The 19,941-nt window shown below is 43.9% G+C and overlaps 1 protein-coding gene across 1 annotated transcript in view; it reads left to right on the forward strand.

Moving 5' to 3' along the window:
* The window catches only part of T265_09117 (hypothetical protein), a gene marked incomplete at both ends in the record, with an annotated part of 47,460 nt that overhangs the window by 23,170 nt on the left and 4,349 nt on the right, over positions 1-19,941 (forward strand). Inside the window, 6 exons of the mRNA XM_009175108.1 lie at positions 2,585-3,044; positions 5,871-6,336; positions 8,267-8,676; positions 10,020-10,187; positions 16,156-16,459; positions 17,997-18,313. Coding sequence (XP_009173372.1) covers positions 2,585-3,044; positions 5,871-6,336; positions 8,267-8,676; positions 10,020-10,187; positions 16,156-16,459; positions 17,997-18,313 — 2,125 coding nt within the window. The remainder of the gene's footprint in view (positions 1-2,584; positions 3,045-5,870; positions 6,337-8,266; positions 8,677-10,019; positions 10,188-16,155; positions 16,460-17,996; positions 18,314-19,941) is intronic.

The following is a 19,941-nucleotide window of genomic DNA, read 5'->3' on the forward strand; positions in this document are numbered from 1 at the left end:
GATATTGCGTTATTCTTTGTCCCTATTCCGTTTGCACACCTGTTTGTTACCCACTCAAACCATGTGTCTGGGGTTACAGACAGACTAGCTTCCTAGTATCAGGGTTGTTTCGAGGGGGCGGTAGGGGCATTTCCTTAGCCCACGCGAGCGACAATGACCTAAGCTTTTCGAATTAATTTGCAGACTGGTTACCGAGATGAGTATCAGTGTTCACAGTTCATCAAGCTCATACACATTACGATATGTCACTCATTGAAGACATCTTCGTGTTTGTTGTTCATGTGGCCATGTGGATTCATGAGTTGTGGAAAATAGCATGAAGAATATCGTCATATCAGTAAATGCATCCAATGAGCTATGTTAGATAACCAGGTGTCGGACACCCCGGATTCTCGAGGTTGTGGGACTCTTTGTGCGAGGGTTGGTTTGAACCTATTAGTGAGAAATGCTGCTTTGCATCGAGGGACTGGCCTCTCTGAAAGGCCCATTATGGGGTATTGCTGTGTACTGATAAAGTTTTGTTGTACCTCCAACTGGGCGAATTATTTGGGTCCGTTCGTGATCAGGTTATCCGAGTGATTATTTTACACGCAGTTAGCACTCACAACGTTTACAGTAGACTAACAACAGATCGCGCTGATGTGATACTCGATTGAATCCCTGTATCCCTCGACACAGTCTACAGCACAAAGGCTGTCTTTGCTCAGAAGTTTAGAAAAATGTTGCTTTATTATTATTATTCGCGCACTTTTTGCTATTGAGGAGTGTACAGAGAACTCTCCAAAAGATCCCTTGATGACACTGCTGTCCAGCAAGCATTTTCACTCTCCGCTCTTGTTGCGGCCCTTTATTGATGAAAAAATGTGGCGGATCAAGAATAGCCCACACTGCAGCTATTGCGATTGTGACGAACAGCAAGCACAAGTTCTGACAGAATAGAGTTCCGTTATTTACTATTCACACCACCGTATGTTTCGGAGCCTGCTGTTGCTAATCATCTTACGTTTTTCAGCAAATGTATTGGCACGTTAGTTTCTCCCAGAGTTGGTTCATGTATCACTTTTCATAATTCATGGTATATAGCGAGCATGCCACTGAGTTTTCAAGCTACGCCAAGGCTACCACAATGTTATTGAGCTTAAGACAGCCTAGCAGATAATCCGCGAATCTACTGACCATGAGGTTCGTGGTTCAAACCCAACCCAAGCCTTCCGACATCTAGACTTAGTTGATGTGGTAATATCTCAGCCTCCGTACCTGCATCGGATTGCGTGATAGCTATCAATTTCAATCAATCCAACTTACCAGCTGTAAACCGTATGCCATAGACAGGTTGGTTCCAGCTGCTACAGTTGCGATCACCGGAAAACGGGAAAGTGGGATATACAGCCAGCCAAGTCGAAGGCATGTTCAGTTTGTTTGGAAACTGGGTAGCTAGGCGGCGATAGCTCTGATGCACGAGCGCCACTGCGCGATTGTACGCCCAACCCAAGCCTTCCGACATCTAGACTTAGTTGATGTGGTAATATCTCAGCCTCCGTACCTGCATCGGATTGCGTGATAGCTATCAATTTCAATCAATCCAACTTACCAGCTGTAAACCGTATGCCATAGACAGGTTGGTTCCAGCTGCTACAGTTGCGATCACCGGAAAACGGGAAGTGGGATATACAGCCAGCCAAGTCGAAGGCATGTTCAGTTTGTTTGGAAACTGGGTAGCTAGGCGGCGATAGCTCTGATGCACGAGCGCCACTGACTGCGCGATTGTACGAGATGGTCTGTTCATAAAGATGTCTCTGGAATCTTCAACTCTATCGGCATTTTAAAATCGTGAATTCTGTAGGCGGTGGTTGGGTTATCCGTAGCGCTCTAATTAGGAAAAAACGGATGCTTGATTGTGCACCAACTTTTTTTCATCTGCTTGTAACGTTCAGTGCTCGATGCTTCGAGTACTCGATTGATCGCTTGGTTCTTTTTTGGATACCCTAATCAACACCTACTGATGAAGATGTCGGGTCAAGGACAATCTTCGTTGATAGAAGAATCTCCATTCAGATGTGATGCTTGAGGCCCGGGTCGCATGGGCGCAAACGTTTCACTGTTCTGAGAACGAAAAAGGTAGCGACAAAACTTGTTGATAGAAGAATCTCCATTCAGATGTGATGCTTGAGGCCCGGGTCGCATGGGCGCAAACGTTTCACTGTTCTGAGAACGAAAAAGGTAGCGAACAAAACTTGTTTTCTGTGATTGTTCTTCTTGGCTAATACATCACGAATTTATATGGTACCAGAAATCACGCGGAAAAGGTTAAGATCGGTGGTACATACACTTTAGAGAAATAGGAATCAAAGGAAGGGGGGTTGAATGAGGGATGGGTCAATGGGTCACGGAATCAGGTAAGTGACGTCAATGTCGCACGGATACAGGGAGAAACCCATTAGCCTTTGTCTTCGTAGTCAATGAGATATTTTGTAGATCATATTTCACCTGCAAAGCAAAGTTTTTTTGTTCTATCTTGATTGCCTTCTCTTCAGGTCTTGGTAGAAGTTTTGAAAAAATATCCTCATAATCCAAATTATTTCAGGTGGAATTTACCATTCTTGAATTCTGAAAATCCAGTGAATCCGGACTTATTGAAGCATCTCCTTAGCCTGGCTTGCAAGGTCAGTGCTGACTCTGAATCGCCATGCGTACAGCCTATCATCAATCTGGATTGGACTGCGTTCGGACTGAGTGACAGCCTGCTCGAGATTCTTCGATCATTGCTCCTTCGATCGAATGTGACAGCTACAGCAACCCTCAGTCCGTGCACTGATCCTACTGTTCCCCGCCACCACACAATTTTAGGTGCGATTATGTCCTTGCCAGATCAAACTATCACCACAACCGCTGTGACGACATCAGCAAGGGAGGTTCCGATCCTGAGTAACGCTCGACCTACTGTTTTCTTTCCTGTCAACACCACCAACCCAGCTGCCACTAAACCAAAGCCAAACGCCATGAACTTTGTCGGTGTTGCACCGCGGTTCTTCTATTTGCACCAGGTACGTAATTTCTATGCAACCCGTCTAACTGAAGCTACAGGATCACAATATCTAGAGTAAAACAGATTTCCTTTGTAATAGTTACTTGCGTGGGAAATTTTCGGACAGTTGTCCGAATTATGATCAGTCTGTCCTGTGACGTTAGTGCTATTTCTGTCTTCGTTTACAAATAGTATGAAAGCGTAAACATATAGGTACCTTTATTACAAACTTTGGTTCATCACTCCTGTGCTCTATGGATTATTTTGTATGCACGACTTGGCGTTGAACTGGTGAGAGAAAGGGGCTCTTTTGCTTACCTTGAAACCAATTGCCCGTAATGCAACTGTTCCTTCATAGATATTTTCTGGCTAGCACTCCTCGTTGTACGTTGCCTCACCTAGATGCTTAGCACACTATTGATGGCTCGAGATGGATTTTTCAGCTGAAGATTTCCAAGACCTTACCGATGATTTGCCGTTTCGAGATTTGCCATCTTACAAACCGTTTTTCTCCGACTCAGATTTCTTCGGTCATCTTTCTCTGGCTTTGGGGCAATCTGTATTTGGGCCATGTGTCGGACCTAGAGCACAAACAGACTTTTGAAACCTCATGCTCAACTCGAGTGATCCAAATGCAGTCCACCACTGTTACAGCGTCACCCGCCAAAAGATCGTCTTCGTCTTCCGTTGACTATTAACTTCTGAAAAGTCTTCTGTCTCGAGCTTCTTGTTAAGCTGTGATTCCATCTACTGTCAAAGCCAGCTTCTTACCGACACACCACCCACACACACATTAGTAACTCCTACTTCAATGACAGTCACGCCTTCGCGACATCGGCTGCTAGCTTTAACGTTCAACTGTATCTGTTCCAACTCAGTCATTCATGTTTTGACTTCTACCAGTAACTGTGGTTTAGCACAAATAATAATTAGTTCGTAGGTTGGTAGAAGTGAACGTAACAAAGGTGCCGTTACAGCGGCCACTGACCAGACTGAACGGAATAGATCGCTGCAGAATGTTAGGTGTTACAGGGCTTGTAGTTACCTGGCGATTGTCCGATTAAATCGTTGTGTAGCCTTGTTGTTATTCTTTCACTTCTTGTGAAGGTAAAATGTAGTTGGCATCAGTTGTTACCAGTTGATGCAGATCGTAAGGGAAATGCGCCAGGACCGATGAAAAGCAATCACAATTTAGTATATCCACTACAGATAGACGTGTTCCCTAGAAAAACTGATTCAAATCTTCCGTACAACCCAATGACTTACGCTGTTCTCAAAGCTTTTGCTACATGTCCACGTGACTGATGAGGCGAGAGTTAACAGAGTGAATGTCCATTGGCGAAATACAACGAAATTTGGCGAAAGAAGCTCGTGGGAGTGATTTGTGGTAGTCGTGATGAAACAAATCCAACGTTTTGATAGATTCGAGATGGACTATACTTTGCCCTGGTCAGTGATCCCTAATATGGTTCGGAAACTCTTCTACTTCCGATTAAGTCAGCCCGCTTTTGAAATCACAGGACGTGAACACGACGGACAGTTGGCTAACTTTGATGGTTTTGGTTGCTTCTGGTGTGCACAACTGACACTGATGAATAAGCTTGATAATCCAAAGTGCCAGCAGCAGGTGTAATTATATCAGTAGTGTGTATCGTTGGAATCGATTGGAAGGCCTTATCCGTTAACTGCATGCAAAGACACAGGATGACGAAACCCCAAAAATACTATGCAGATACAGTACATCACCTAGCACTGTAAGTTAAACTATCTAAGGTTGGGTGGTTAGAGAAGTTCAGGTAAGCCGAGGTACCGTTTGTGTGGCTCTCAAAAACTGCAATAGGCTTTCGCTGGAAGGAACCATGACGCTAGTTGGATAGCGATGAGTCTTGGTGGAGTAAGCCGCATAGGCTAACGTATAAGTAGGGATGTCTATGGCACTTGTCAGTATCTTCAACAACGTAGAACGCCTCGATGATGAAGCCATGGGTATTTTCGAAAGCGATAACGCTCCATAAAGTGTAGTTTCCCTCTCCACAATTGCTTCTTTTGTTCCGCACTAGACGAATTCTCAAATGATCATCTCACGTTCTGGGTCTGACGCTTTTTGGAAGTGTTTGGACTAGTTGTGCTATATAATTTCTGGATCTGGTGTATTTCATGCTATCTTTTGTTAATAGAAGAAAGTTTTTGTTCATACGCACCACAGCCCAATCAAAAGTATACGCGTCCTAACTGCCGGTGACCACTGCTATTGGTGTAACGGTGATACTACTGATGGGTAGGCATGCAAGTAGTATGTTTTCTTGTAAATTCGCTTTGCGTCTCTTGAAAAGAGAGATCTGTTGCGGAATGTGTGGAGTCGCTTTGTAGCATTTGCTTGGATTTTAGGCAATGAATGATTCAGTCAGTGAATATCCAGGAAAGTTGAAGAAGACGCGTTCAAGAGAAGATGGATGTTCAGTTTTTGGTAAATAAGATGCAAATGAGAGTTTTGCTTCCCTGTCCAATAGTCTGTAACTGGTCAGTTGACATTTTCTAATAGATAACCTCGCAGCGAGGGCCTTCTTCCTTCCATTGGTATTTCCCCATTATGTCACGTCTGTGGAAATCCTACAGTGAAACCAGTAATGAACAGATTTGACGTACAGATTTAACGTACAGATTTGATTTCAGGACCATTGGATAGCTTTAGTATCATACCGTCCAATGTTTTATGACTGCTTCGTAGACTATCTTCGTGTCCAATTAAGAAGCGTCCGCCTATAATAAGGCGATAGAAGTGAAACGGCTGTAATTTCCGCTATGCTGTTCAAACCTTTTCGTTTTGATTGTTTCCCCCGTTTAGTTGAGTCAAATCCTCAAAGACGAAAGTATGGCGTCCCCAAAGACTTCAGCTGTATCCCGAATTCTCTTCATTCATTACCTAACTTCGGTATGGTCTTCTGTGGAACCGGATTTGCGAGACACTCTCGACAATCTACTCCTGGCATCTACTGCTCCATCAGATCTGACAAGTGACTCGCAGTTGATCGGTTCTGGGATCAAGGCCATTGTCTTGGTTGCCATACGCGAACCTGTGCCACTTGAAGAGGGTTCTAATGAAACCGTTGCTATAACTGCAGGATTCGAATGCATGAAACAAATTGCAGTGAAATATCAGTGTTCTGTGCGGATGGTCGTTGACACACCACAGATTCAGGGTGATGGCATCAAGCGTGTACAATCATCTTCATTGGCTGACCCACCTTGTACGTCGGATAAACCACAACTACTTTTCATTCCAATCTCTTCTTCTGATGGATTCCAACAAGGTAAGGAGTCATCATCCAGCCCATTCGTCTTATTCATGTTGCCAGTGATTACTTCAAGGCTATTCACTTTCAATGCTCTGTGGCATAGGCCGAAATAGCTGGCCACTCTATCCATTTCCATTAGGACAACTCTAATGAATTATGCGATTTGGTTCAAAACATGTGCATGCTTCCGCCTGTGCAGTTCGCACGATTAGCTCGCCTTGACTTTGAAACGCGCTTCAGTTGAACCCCTTCATAGCTCCCGGTACCGGCAATGTCTTTTGTAGGATAGATGACTGATGAGAACATTTCCTTCTCCGGAAAGATACGATTTCAGTTGTATCTGGCGGTATTCGATCGCCTAAGTGCTTTAATTCAACTTGGCGATTCAGCAGTTAATCACGAGGGACTAATTTTTGCACCACCTGACCTGGAATTACACGACGAGGTTAGTCACGACAGTGTTTTGTACTGTGCCAATAAAAGTCGTTTGGAACTCATCAAATATAACGTTATTGTGCAGTGCTCTATACTTCGTTCCAACCTTATTGTCTTTCAATCCCTATTGCATCTGCGCTATGTCCTGTCAAGTGGTGCTTTATGCGTATCCTAAGCTGAATTATCGATCAATTTTCATTTGTGTTTGCGGCATATTTTCCAACTTGGTAGTTTAATAAGTTTTAGTCCGTTCCGATACCTAGACAGCACCCCCTTTTTCGCTTCTGGGTTTCGTGCGTGTTTCCTTGATAGGGGGGGCTGCAGTGCGACGTAGACTTTTCCTCCGAAACTTCCTCGTTCAGAGGAAGCTTAAGGATAGTATATGAAAATGATCATTCCAAAGCGGTAGTCCTTTTAGAGATTTCACTGCATATTATTGACTGTCATGTGATATTTTTGGACTACCATAATTGGTAGCAGGTAGTATCAGGAGACTCTGAAATTCTACCAGAGGTTGCATCCTGCAAGGACAGTTAGTCTGTGCTGAAAACCGAGAAGAACCATACAGTTTTTTCATCCCAGTTAGAAATCATCAACAGTACGCATCTCACTAATCCTGTGAAAGTTTCGAACTCGTGACTTCAAAAAAGTGTTTTAGGACAATACCGTCACCTTGCGATCAGTATAGTCTTATTGACTGATCATGTTACGCTTTAGTCCCACATAAACGACGCTACTAACTTCGTAATCTGTTTCATTTTGTTCCGATTCACACGTATTTCGGTGGACAAGACTGTCCAAAATGATTTAATCCCGCAACATTGTTGTTCTTACTAACTCTTGCCGACTTTACATTTCGTTGGTTTGACTAAGGATTCATGCATGCTAGCCCTTCACTGTGGAGAACTTTGTACCAGAACTTGGAACTGAAATGTACTCAATCTAGCTCGTTTCAGTGATACACGGTTTTCTTTAAAACACTGACGCACACAACTAGAAGTAGAACCCTTTCGGACTCTCTCCATCCGAAATGAATGATGAAACACAGCTCTGATTTACCATGTGATGCGCACTGAATTACACGCTGTCTGACAGCTTGGCTCACTTTTGCCAAATCCAGCTCAAATTGCACAGTTTTCCGAAACACTTATTTGGCCCAGACGAGTCAGATTTGCTGTGACACTTGGTTGACCGTTGTTGACATTATCTGGTTTGACACTGGTTAATTTAAGTGTGAATTTAAGTGATCCACACGTGCTAGCCCAATGAATAACGTCATGTCTTTTTGCGAAAGCCTGCTTTCAGTTCATGAATCGCTTCCACATCTAAAGGAAATCAGTCGGTGTAGTTTTTCCGATGCTTCCCACTCTCATTCTCCTTCTCCGTAAATCATTTGGATCCACATGAGACTATCGCTAATGTTTAGCCACATGTATGACATTTTAAAGTCTTCCGTGATATTCCGTGTCCTAAAATCTCATATGCTGTTTATCGTTTATCTTTTTTTAAGTGATTTATCGTCTTGCCCTCGAGAGTGAATCCAGCTTGTCCTCCTCTGTTCTCGGATCCTCAACAAACTTTCGCCAGGCTACACGAGAATCGCTGTACTCCTCCGTACCAACCTTGATCGATAAGCCGTGCAATTACAACGTCAACACGAGTACCCCTCCTCATCCTCCCACAAATGTGTTTCCCCGTTCCGTGTATCAGCCGATTACAATCGCTTCACGTTCTGTAGCTGCGACCGCCAACTCGCCGAACAGTTTAAACCTGTGGTCGTATTCCAGCCCGACAATAGGCCAGTGCTCCCCCACTGGACAAAGGGTTCCCAAGTCGAATATGGTGGCGTTACCTTGGTTACCTCTAAGTCCGGCAGATGCACTACGCCTGTCCACTTGCAAACGTCCGGCCTACTTTACTGTAAGTAAAATCGGCACCTTAAACAAAACTGTCTTGGCAAGCCCTGGGGTCACCTAGCCAGGAGCATTCTTAATTAAACCCAGTTCTCAGTCTAGCTATCTAAGGAGGCCATATAGGGTTCTGAGGTACGAGCTGTGATGGCAGTACTAGTGGTAAATGGCGATATACACAGCAAAGCCAGCAGCGTGTTTAACCGGCTTTTAAGGTTTAAAGTCTCAGTAACCGAAAACATATGGGTCACCAGCCTGCTCGAAAGAAGGCGGTTCTTTTAACAACGGCATTTTGCGCCATTACCTATCGTAAAGTCCGGAACAGCTCTTAGCTGTTCTGTCCTATATAATGAAACAGATAAACGTATCCTCTTATTAGGATTCATTTGTGGAGTTCATGTGTAGGACGCTACTCTCTGAACCTCCTCGTAGTCGTAGTGACACTGACAGCCTCTTCTCAGTTTAGCCCTCGTGAATCTGTCAAACTTCTAATATACACTTTACATTCCTGAGTCATGATCACGAAAGCAACTTCTAGTTTGTGTTTTGTGCAAGTTGTGCAAACCACCTGCGTTATAATCCAAATTCTATGAGGCTGTGAGAGAACTGACGGTCTGTGAAATGACTGAATGATTATCATAGTCTGGGACAACAAATAGATTAACCAACTAGGAAATCATGACTGGTTGGTTAGCGTAATTGATTTTAGTTGACCGAGATTCACCAGCCGATAGCGTGACCAAGCAAACGAACTAAGGTCTGCAGATGCAACCCAAAGTAACATGGATTCTGCAGAAGGCGCTTTAACCCGAAAGCTGTTCGTAACTGGAATCATATTCAACGAAACTTGCACCCCGTCCTTCAGTGTTAGGAGAAAAACTGCGTAAATATCGGTACAAGGGCGAATTCGCCCCAACGATCGCTACCAGAAATGTGGAAACTATCAGTACACGCAGTTAACTAGTTGCCATAGATAGTTGGTCATACTGGTGAGTATCACTTCAAAGTTGATTGGTTTTCGGAAGCGCTGAAGACACCCGTTTCAAGGTGATTTTACCCTGTGATGCAATGGCAACTATCGAACCATCGACTCTGAATATTCTTTGTTGATTTGATACTTGTCATACCGTCGGTTAGTCGTGATCGCCTTTTCATTCACTCTGTTCACATCAGTTCAATAAGACAGTGCTAATTTTACACTGCTTTCTACCGGTGGTTAGGTAAATCAATGTGCAATTACGTCACCGAGCTTCGTTTCAGCACGTGGCAAAACACGCATTCTGTAGATGCGCGCGGTGCTTCACTTCCCAGTTCTTATAGTTTCTGTTATCGTTCCTTGGATATTGGTTTCAGCATCGTCTGCCAGTCCCTCGTCCTCCTAACCCATTGAGTCAGTCCCCGTCTAAGCAATCCCAGACACCGGCTTTGGTTCGGTCATTCAATGGCCCCACCAGTGGTCCATTGCCTGGGGGCACTGTGGAGGAATATTACGCCGAATTACCCAAGGTTCCTCAACGTGACGTAAGTTTTGGATTTTTGTTTTACTTAATACAGTCGAACTTTCAAATACATTCATCTTCGTAATGTCCTATTTAAAAAATTTCTCACTTTCTTTCTGCCTGTAACTGTCGTTGTTATCATACATCACAAGGTAATCCTTAGTCTCCAACACCGCATCATCCTTGCTTAGACTCATTGGTAAGCACAGATGCAGTTGTAGTGTGACGGTTCACACTTCACAAATTGGTCACAGAAACATGCGTCAAAATTCAACAGTACTTTTGATGCCAGAGTTTTACCTCCGAAAACCAAGGTCATACTCCCCTTAGAAGCGCACTTTGTTGCGGGGGCGCAAATCTAACGCAATAGTTACAAAAATCTTCGCCTCAGATACTATTCTTTTGAGTGAAAAATATGAGCGATTTGCCTGGAACAGTACTCCATAATGGGATTCAAAATGAATGCAGCTTTCTTGCATCATTTGGGTAGGGTTGCTTAACGTTTGCGAAACCTGTCTCGGACAATGCTTATCATTGGAAGAACAACCCGTTTATGAAAACTCTAAGGTGCAGTCATCTGGTCGAATGTTACTTCTGATGCTATCTGGTGTTTGACTTTAGTTTAAGCTCATCTGTTTCTAAAAACCTGGCTTCACTATCGTACTATGTGCTTGTTTTTCTTCTAGAAAATAGTGTCTACCTGGGCTTTACTGATGCCAGAACTGTCGAAAATAGGGGCGAGTAATTGATCTCTGTTCCTTACGCGTAATCCTTTAAAGCCTTTCTTTATGGAAGATAAACCGATTCTTGTTTATTTGAACCATAGGATTCATTGAGCTGGGGTCGAAGGTGGAAATAGAAGTACATTCGATCGCGTTGCGCGGGGATTCACAAGTCACCGGGGGAGCCGATCAATGATATTATGTTAGCATGATACTGTCTTTTGCTCCACTTTCAATGTACCAGGAGAGCGTTTCCGTAACGAAAACGGCGAAGTATAGGTATGTTGGACGGATATATGCGAAAAGGATTGGCGCTCATCAGCAAATAACACTGACTGAAGCAAACGCTTCCCCGACGTACCTCAAATGCTGCAGCCTACCACACTGTGTACAACCCGCAACGCTGAACTGTTAGGACCGCAGTAGCATATCCACCGTCTGTCTCCTTCAGCACTAAAATTTGGCACACATGCAGCACATCCAGTCCTACCAGGGCTAGCAGGCTACATTTTTCTTAAAATTACCTCTCTTGAAAGGCGCCACATCTGCACCCTCTTTGAAGCCCTACCTTGGGTAATAGTACTGTTTCGAAAGACTTGCTTACCACGCGTACAACCGAAAAACGAGATGTGAATTGGGTTAGCTGCGGAAATAAACAACAAACCTGGGATAACTTTGGCCTCTATCTAGTTGTTGAATTTGCGGATAAGTGCCCGTTCTCAGTTCTGATTCCCCAACTGTATGACTACTAATAGTTCGTTGAAGTGAATTACCATACATAATTTCTGAATGAGACAAGTTTACGCTTCCAATGGTCTGATTCAATAACTGATTGTCACCTTCAGCAGTTGAAAATGAACTTTAGTTTGAAATGTTCATTTCGTACCACAGTTTGCACAAACAAGGTCGGTGTTTTGTGAAATTTGGAATTTTAGGTGGATCTACAACTTCAAGTGGAAGAAAAATCTGCATCTCGAGTGCGTTAGTGTTTAATGGCCTATCTCAATTTGGCAGACATAAGCGATAAAGGTCAAGTTAAGCTCCAGTCATTGGTTTCAGTTAGCTGTCGAATTATCTAACTCCACTGTAGATTTGGAACGAAAACAGAATACTAGCCGAATGGAGCCCTTCGACCGTCATCCCAGTTTTTAAAAAGGGAGCAAGAACGTCATATGGAAGCCATCGTGGTATCAGCCTGGTATTCGTCGCATCTAAAGTGCTCTCTGGCATTATTTTGCCCAGGTTGATGGATTATCAAGAGAGGCAGATTCGTGAGAATCAAGCTGGGTTTCGCTCTGGTTGAGGATGCATCGACCATATCCTTACCAGAGACGAATTCTTGAACAGCGCCACTCTGTCAGATGTCCCACGTTGGTCGTTCTTATGGTTTTGAAAGTTTCTTTTGATCCTGTCGATCGTCAGCTACTTTGGTAGTGTCTGGTGATCAAAGCTGTCCCTTCCAAATTTCTTTCCCTTATGAGAGCACTGTATGCGAACTCCTGTGGACGCGAACGAGTATATGGGAAGCTCTCACCTGGGTTCACCACGTCTAGTGGTGTTAGACAAGCCTGTCCTCTTTCTCCTTCCCTCTTCAACTTTGTTATTGATATTCTGCTTGGAATTTCTCTGCTTGCTTCTGAAACCTTGGGAGTCGAAATGCTCCCTGGACGTTCGCTCAAAGACATTGAGTATACGGATGATATTGCTCACCTTGGTTCAGATCCCCAATTCAAACGATTTTAAATAACCTAAATACCTCTACCGCACGGTTTGGCATGCGCTTCACACCTGTAAAGTTTAAAGTGTTACTGCAAGACTGGGTGGGATCAAACGCACAGCTTATGCTTGCAGGGGACCAAATCGACGTGGTAGATAAATTTGTTTACCTGAGTAGCTGTGTAAGTTCCGGTGTACTGGCTGGATATGAGATTATTTCTCGAGTCGGAAAGGCCAGGGCAGCTTTTGCCAACCTCGGACACCTATGGCGCTGACGTGATCTGAGTTTGTCTGTCAAGGGAAGAGTTGACACTGTGGTGGTGGGATCCATTTTGCTCTATGGATCAGAGACATGGTTCCTACGCGCAGAGGACAAACGAAAAATGTCAGTGTTTGACCATCGGTGTCTCCGAAGCATCAGTCAGGTCTGCCGGGAACATCAGAACTCTCCCGCGATAGATGGATTACTCACGCTTCATAAGTTACACTGGTTGGGACGTGTACTCTGCATGCCAGAAGACCGTCTGCCTCGCATAGCTCTTCTCGCCCAGCCCTGTACTGAGTGGAAGCGACCGAGCGATGGACAGTGTGACCTGGTAGCGAAGTACAAAAACACTAACCAGTAAACTTAGTCGGGTGGGCAACTGTCGCCTCCCTGGATGGGGACTTCGGGACTCAAATAACCAGTGGTTACTGACATTGATAGAAATGGCCCAATCTCGCAGTCGGTGCCGCTCGTGCATCAAAGTTATCGCCTTCAACGCGTAACTCTCCAATTCCCGAACAAACTGAACATGTCTTTGACTCCAAGGCTTGATTGTACGTCCCATACTCCTGTTTTCCGGGGATCGAAGCTGTAACAGCTGGAACCCGTGTGCTTATTGCACTGAATTGTAGTTCACCCTGATGCTTTTTACGGACGAGTAGCCGGAATATGACGGGCTAGAGAAGTACCAATCTTCAACTCTCAGCTGAGCATATCTCCGATGACCAGATCGAGGTTTCTGTGATCCATCGATTGTACCAAATGCTTGACCGTTTTTTCTGAACATATTGATCCCTCATGAGGCGGAAGTAATCAGTCGGACGTAGCACCGTTTGAATGTGCGCTATTTACGGTAAAATTGCAATATCTTTTACTCTTGGCTTTTCGAATTGTTGCTTCATGCCACACTTGTTCAGTGATCGTTACCTCTTCCCAAAATTACTCATCCACGCGTTTGGTTGTATTCCTACAGTTCATTGATTACTACTGACCATTTTCGAACCTCATTTCCTGACTTTCGTACTTTTTGTGTTACCTATTCAAGGTTATGTTGCCTCGATCTATGATATTTGCGCTATCTAGCTCTAGGTCTCATCTGCGTCTCCGTATAATTTTACCTCCACTTGCTAGCCGACTTTTGCCGGTTCGTTTCCATCGAAAATGTCGCCTGGTGTCCACTGTCACCGTGCTATTGCCAGACAAAGAGCAAGGTCTGTTCTGAATAGCGGCATATACCAACTCCATTTCTAGGGCTTATCCAATAAATGTTCATCTTAATTCGATTTTGCAAAATCTACGAAACCGAGGAGCAAAAAGCCACGCATCTTTGTATATTTGGGTCAATGTTCCACAGGCTGTATTGTGAATTCGTGAAAGTAAAAAGGTTTTGGAAACATTCCGTTTTCAAGTTCCGCCTGGTCTCGAACGCTTTATAACCATCTAAATTTTTGGAAGAGCTCTGTCGGCATGTGGAAGGCCTAATATGGGTTGTCTGTCTACGAGCAATTTTTCTTCGCAGCTGATAATATTGCAAAATACAGTGCAGAAATATGTGGTGCACAAAAATAGCTTAGTGTTTTAGCCATTTTCATTACCTTGATCCCATTGGTTGGTTCTTTCGCACTATCCCATGGCAGGTGTCGTTTAATGTGGGTCAACAGAATCATAACCGTTCAGCAAACTGCCTTTCGGAACAGCTGAGCGAAAATGAGCTCTTGGTTTACCTCAGACACCCGATGTGATGTGAAACAGTCAGCGGTCAACTTTAATCACGTGAGGTGTGCTGGCCTAAATCATGAAAGGCCTGGATAAAATGACGAATTGCAAGTAGCGCAATAATGTTTACCAGTTACACGCATGCGACAGTTCAAAGTATCAAAGTTGGTCTGGCAGTGGAAACCTGCAGGATGTTTCTTTCTCTAGCGTTCATTCAGTCAAAAAGAGACGTGAAATAAAACGCCTGATGGCAATTCTGTTTTGCCAATCTCACGTGTCTGTTGTCTGGTCATACTCATGAGAATGTACTTCTCTTCTGTGCTTGACCCGCAATTAATGAGATGGGTTATATATCTGCCGTGGTTTTCCATTTCCCACGATCCGTTTAATGTGCAGTACATATTTCATGTCTAGTTTTTTTATTCCACTACTCTATTCCATAGTGACCAGGACGTCAGATTCGGTTTTGAGAGGTTTTTACTTCATCTTCTTGGGTATTTTTCCTTTTTCTTTTACCTTCTCGACCAGAAGCGATTTTGCTGTGGTCCGAGATGCCTGTTTTCATACCTGTAACACACCTCTTCGTAAGTCAAGCGCTCGTCACACCTGTATGTTGTCTTCACGTCGAATGGGTACTTGCATGCCTCAGTTTTTAGTGTTGTCATCATAAGGGACTATGTGATACTATCTATGCGGCTTACGCCTGGAATAGGATTAACATCACGCAAGATGTCTCAGTGGTCAGAGCATGTCCTTGGTTCGAACCCAGCCTCTGCATCTCGATTTCCCCTGTCTAGGTTTGGACAACCTGACAGTATCCCAGCCCTCGTGGTTCCTTTGGGTGGCATGGCAGATAGGCACCAAAAGGGTATTACAGCTAAATGATCTATCTACGTGACTAACGCTGCTTCATGATGGCGCCTAATCACAACGCCTGACGGGTTCCCCACTGCATCCATAAACGAACATACCACTGTCGAACAACATGCTTAACAAACATGTTACTCGATATTCGGTTGAGTCTTTATCCAAGGTCGATAAAGAGGTAAGAAATCAAATTCGCTCTCTGAGCTACCAGGTTTCTCTGCTTTCTCAAGCATCTTTATTTTCTAATGAGAATCTAATGGCAATTGAAATGTCTCCATCATTTATGTACGGGTGCAACAAAATACCTGGTTCCAGCTGACAAAGCATTGCATCTAGCTGACAGAATGGGATCGATGTCGAACGAAGATGTGAATGTTGTTTCCATTTTCCGATTGGAAAATTATAGCCAATAAAGAGGCAGGTGACTTCACCGTGAAAGTCGGCGGTCCACAGGTACTCATCTCCTGGTGCTGTCCTGGCTCCATTCATGTTCCGTTCCCATAGTAACCTATTGGGAATCGCCCAATATGCCTGTTTCTTGGAGCTATCGTTGCCTTTCCGTCGTCACTAGTGTTGTGGGTACCAAAGTGACGTTTGTCCTCTTTACAAACTATCTCATTCCTTATCTCTTCCTCTGTCCTGTTCTTTCTATCCGTTAAAGTACGTTGAAGTCTAAATCGGCTTTCTCATCTCATCTACTACAGCCATGTGCTTTCGAACACCGTCCACGTCGTCCAAATCGCCCGAAGCGCCCCTATCCTCGCACATCCTCAACAAACTCCGTCTCATCTGCATCGCCTCCGCCCACACCAACCTGCGTAGATTTGAACTGCTCTCCTTCTCCAATCTTCTCTGTTGCTTGCGCAACTGGTGGAAACCCCAAGGCCACTAGTCCAATCCCTCAATTGTGTGTGAGGAAACCGGAACTAGAGGAACCACTGTTATCTTCTGAACCTGGTGTCTATGCTGAAGTAGATGATGCTCTTATCCCCGACACATCCGTTTCATGTAGGTTCATCTGCTTCCCATGGGATATTATTCTTTCATGCAAAAATCAGAAAAGGGTTCTTATCAAAATCACTGATAACTAACTCCATTCTTAATTCTTTTATCAAAAAGTTTTTGCCGCACTCAGGAGTCGTACCGTAAGCTAGATTACTGTACATCATCATAGACAGCAAGATCAGTGTCGGTGCTAGCACTTCACCGCCATACGATCGAAAAGTTTGTTTAGATATAAGTAGAGAAGAGGCGACAGTAGATGACAGAGGAACCTGGCGCTAGTCTATCGCGAGCGTTTTGGGGTGCCTATACTCAAAAGCGCTCAAACAGACCATTTGAAAGAAACTGATAGCACGAAAACCACTGACATTTATTAACCGTCATTTATTGTATTGTATCTGATCAAGCACATGGGCGGGTCACAGGGACCTCATCCTGGAAGGCGTACCATATCAACAACACCCAAACTCTTCTCAATCTCTTTCACACCCTTCCACCAAATCATACGTCGTCCACTTCACAGTTTGCGCTATTTTGAAGGGGACACGAAGAATAACACGTGTCCGTTGTGTCCCACTCTTACTTGGACTAGTAACAAATTACAATGAGACGTTTAAGAACTGAATTAAGAAGAACTGGAAGAGTTTTGGCACTGTGAGCCGTTGATTTGTCTTGAAAACACTGGAGACTGTAAAGGATGCATATTAACTGATGCAGTTCAGTGTTTAAGCTCCCAGATATGGTCTTCAATAAGGATTAAGCTGGTGCAATCGTTACCTTGTCAGCACCTGGATGATCTCGAGGAAGATTCGGGCTATAAACCTTCCGGCTAGTAATTTAAGCAAAGCCTCGTGACCGTTAGCTTGCGCGTGATCTGCGCGTATGTGACCCGGTGTTGTTTAGCCCTTCGAGCAGTCTGAGATTTCCCAGCTTTGCTAGGATTCAACCCTTTTTCATGTGCTTTCGATTTTTATTGGGTTGACTGAATCTAAGTAATGTAGGAATTTCATAACTATTAGTCTCGTTGGGGCTCACGGATTTTAGCCTGTATGAAAATTGGAAATTTTGGGGCATTTGGGAACTACTTAATTCTTTTGGCTTTGAGCAAGTAGAACATGGTGGAATCTAAATCAAGTCCACTCAAATATTGCTCCATTTTTTGAAGGAATCAACTGCTGAAACCGAATCGCTAATGCTGATGCCCGGAATATCGAGCTTGGTTACATAAGGGCACTCGCCGTTTACTCAAATCATGGTGTCACGTTTCCGCGGAATCAAACCCTGACGGTGAGTAAAGGCAAACTGGGCGTGAAAGACGGCTCGCGGAATCACAAATGGAGCACCATTGCTAATATACAGCCGATAGAGTATTGCGTATGCCTTAGAGTTTATACACAGATTTACAACAAACCTTTTGAGGTACCGACCACATATCACCAATATTATCCTCGTGAAAATGAACCGAGTCCTTCATCCCCATATACTTATTATGAATCTTTGTTGCACAGACGCCCACTCTTATCTTCTTTTTCCACCAATTTAGGTACTTCCCCCGTTCATCTAACGAATTCGGCACCCAATTTTTTCTCAGACCCCAACTTTCCTCGACCTGCAAGTTATGCTCCTTCACCCCAGCCACCGGCACTACCATCACCTCCTGTTCCCATGACTGCCCAAATTATGCGGACTCGGCCCCTCCCTTCCATTACCAGCAGACAGAGGTTATGTTCTATGGACTGTTTAGACTGTGGGACTCGTAACCATTTATCTTTCCAGTCGCGTGCAACTCGACGCACAATGTTTCATGGTGCTTCAAACGGTTTCCAGCCCAATACTCCTTCTCAATCCTCGCAGTTTCCAGTATGTCAGTTCTCGTCATTTAACTGTCCAAACTGTTGCCGTGTGATAGTTCACAACGGTTTGGGCTTTGACTTTTTACTGACTTTTTTCGTGTAATTACCATTGTCTATTTCTTTTATCAGATTCAGTGAACTCTAAAAGACTAAACTTATTCTTTACGTTCGCCTTGTCGTAAGCGGTTGCTTTATGTTAGCCGAAAAGCAATGGGGCGAAACATGCATAAGAATTCGTTAAGACTCAAAAGCTAGTAGAACTCTCTGACGGTCCATTACAGTGTTCTCTGTCACTCACGACATCGTTTAATGTGAACATACGGTGGTTCCAATTGAGAGAACACTACGGGAGTATTTGGTTGCTCCTGTGAGTTTTCCCAACTCAATCTTGGTTGACAGCCCAAGCCGTTGTCGGATAACTTGCGTTGGTTTTATGTTACTGATATTTATTTGAGTAGGGCAATTTCTGAATATTTACTAGCGCACCAGCGTCCCATGATCTAGCGCTTAGTGAGACCAAGGTCGTAATTTGCTTCGAGAAATTCCTTTCAAGAAGGTTGTTTTATCCTTTCGATAGGAATATTTTTGAAAGTATTGATTAACTCAACTTGGTCTGTTGTATGACGATGACTGCTGACCAGGGTTCGATTAGCCACAGAATTTCTCTCTCGGAGAGAATCGCCATCGCAGCTGAGCACTCCCGTACTTTTAGGTAATGCCGAAAACCTGTCCGAGATTGCCACTGCTTATACATTATCCGTGGGCTGTACCCATTGCCGCCAGGGAACTTTCTTTGATCCCGGTATTGAATGTATTTTAGATTGGGAACGTTCTATTGCCATATAGAATGCAAGACAGGCTAATGAACTTTTGCCTGACATTTCGGTCCATCGATAGCTCAAATTGAATTCAGTCTACGCAGCTCTCCCTTCAGAGGATGAAGATAGCCAACTGAAGAGGGCCATTCAATAAAAACCAACTACTCGGATACCAGCCTGAAACCGCCTTAGCAAAAGAAAAACAAGTCGCTTTACCATATCCATCGAAGTCTCAGAAAGGCAGAATTCCTTCGCTGTGACTGGGCCTTGGCTGACAATGTCGTCAAATAATACAACTGGAGCGTCTATTTTCCTATAGGCTTCACTCTTCTAGGGCTTGCGTGGATATGCAATGCACCTTAGACACGTAAATGCGACGATTCATTCATTCGGAGAGGCTGCCTTGGAGATTTTGAAGGTTTTTGGCACACTCGTCGGAGTCGATCGAAACAAACCTAACCCTACTATTCAGCTACTATCCGAAGATCATAATATTTGTATTTTAGCCAATAAGGATACGTTAATCACGGAACGACATAAATGGATGGTATCTGCAATCATCTAACGGCCATAACTATTGGGGTACTGAGAAAATACTACCCATCGGCTTCTTTGACCAGTCGTTCTTCTGTTCTTTGTTAGACGTAATTTACACGGCTTTCGCATGCCGTTCCATTTTTCGTAAGTTATGGACTAAATTAGAAGACTCTTGCACAGTTCCATACGCGTTATCTTTCACAAATGACAATAACACAATTCTCCAGTAATTTGACATTCCTTTATATATATATATATATATATATATATATATATATAT

The sequence above is a fragment of the Opisthorchis viverrini genome (assembly GCF_000715545.1).
Source record: "Opisthorchis viverrini unplaced genomic scaffold opera_v5_257, whole genome shotgun sequence".
Lineage (NCBI taxonomy): Eukaryota > Metazoa > Platyhelminthes > Trematoda > Opisthorchiida > Opisthorchiidae > Opisthorchis > Opisthorchis viverrini.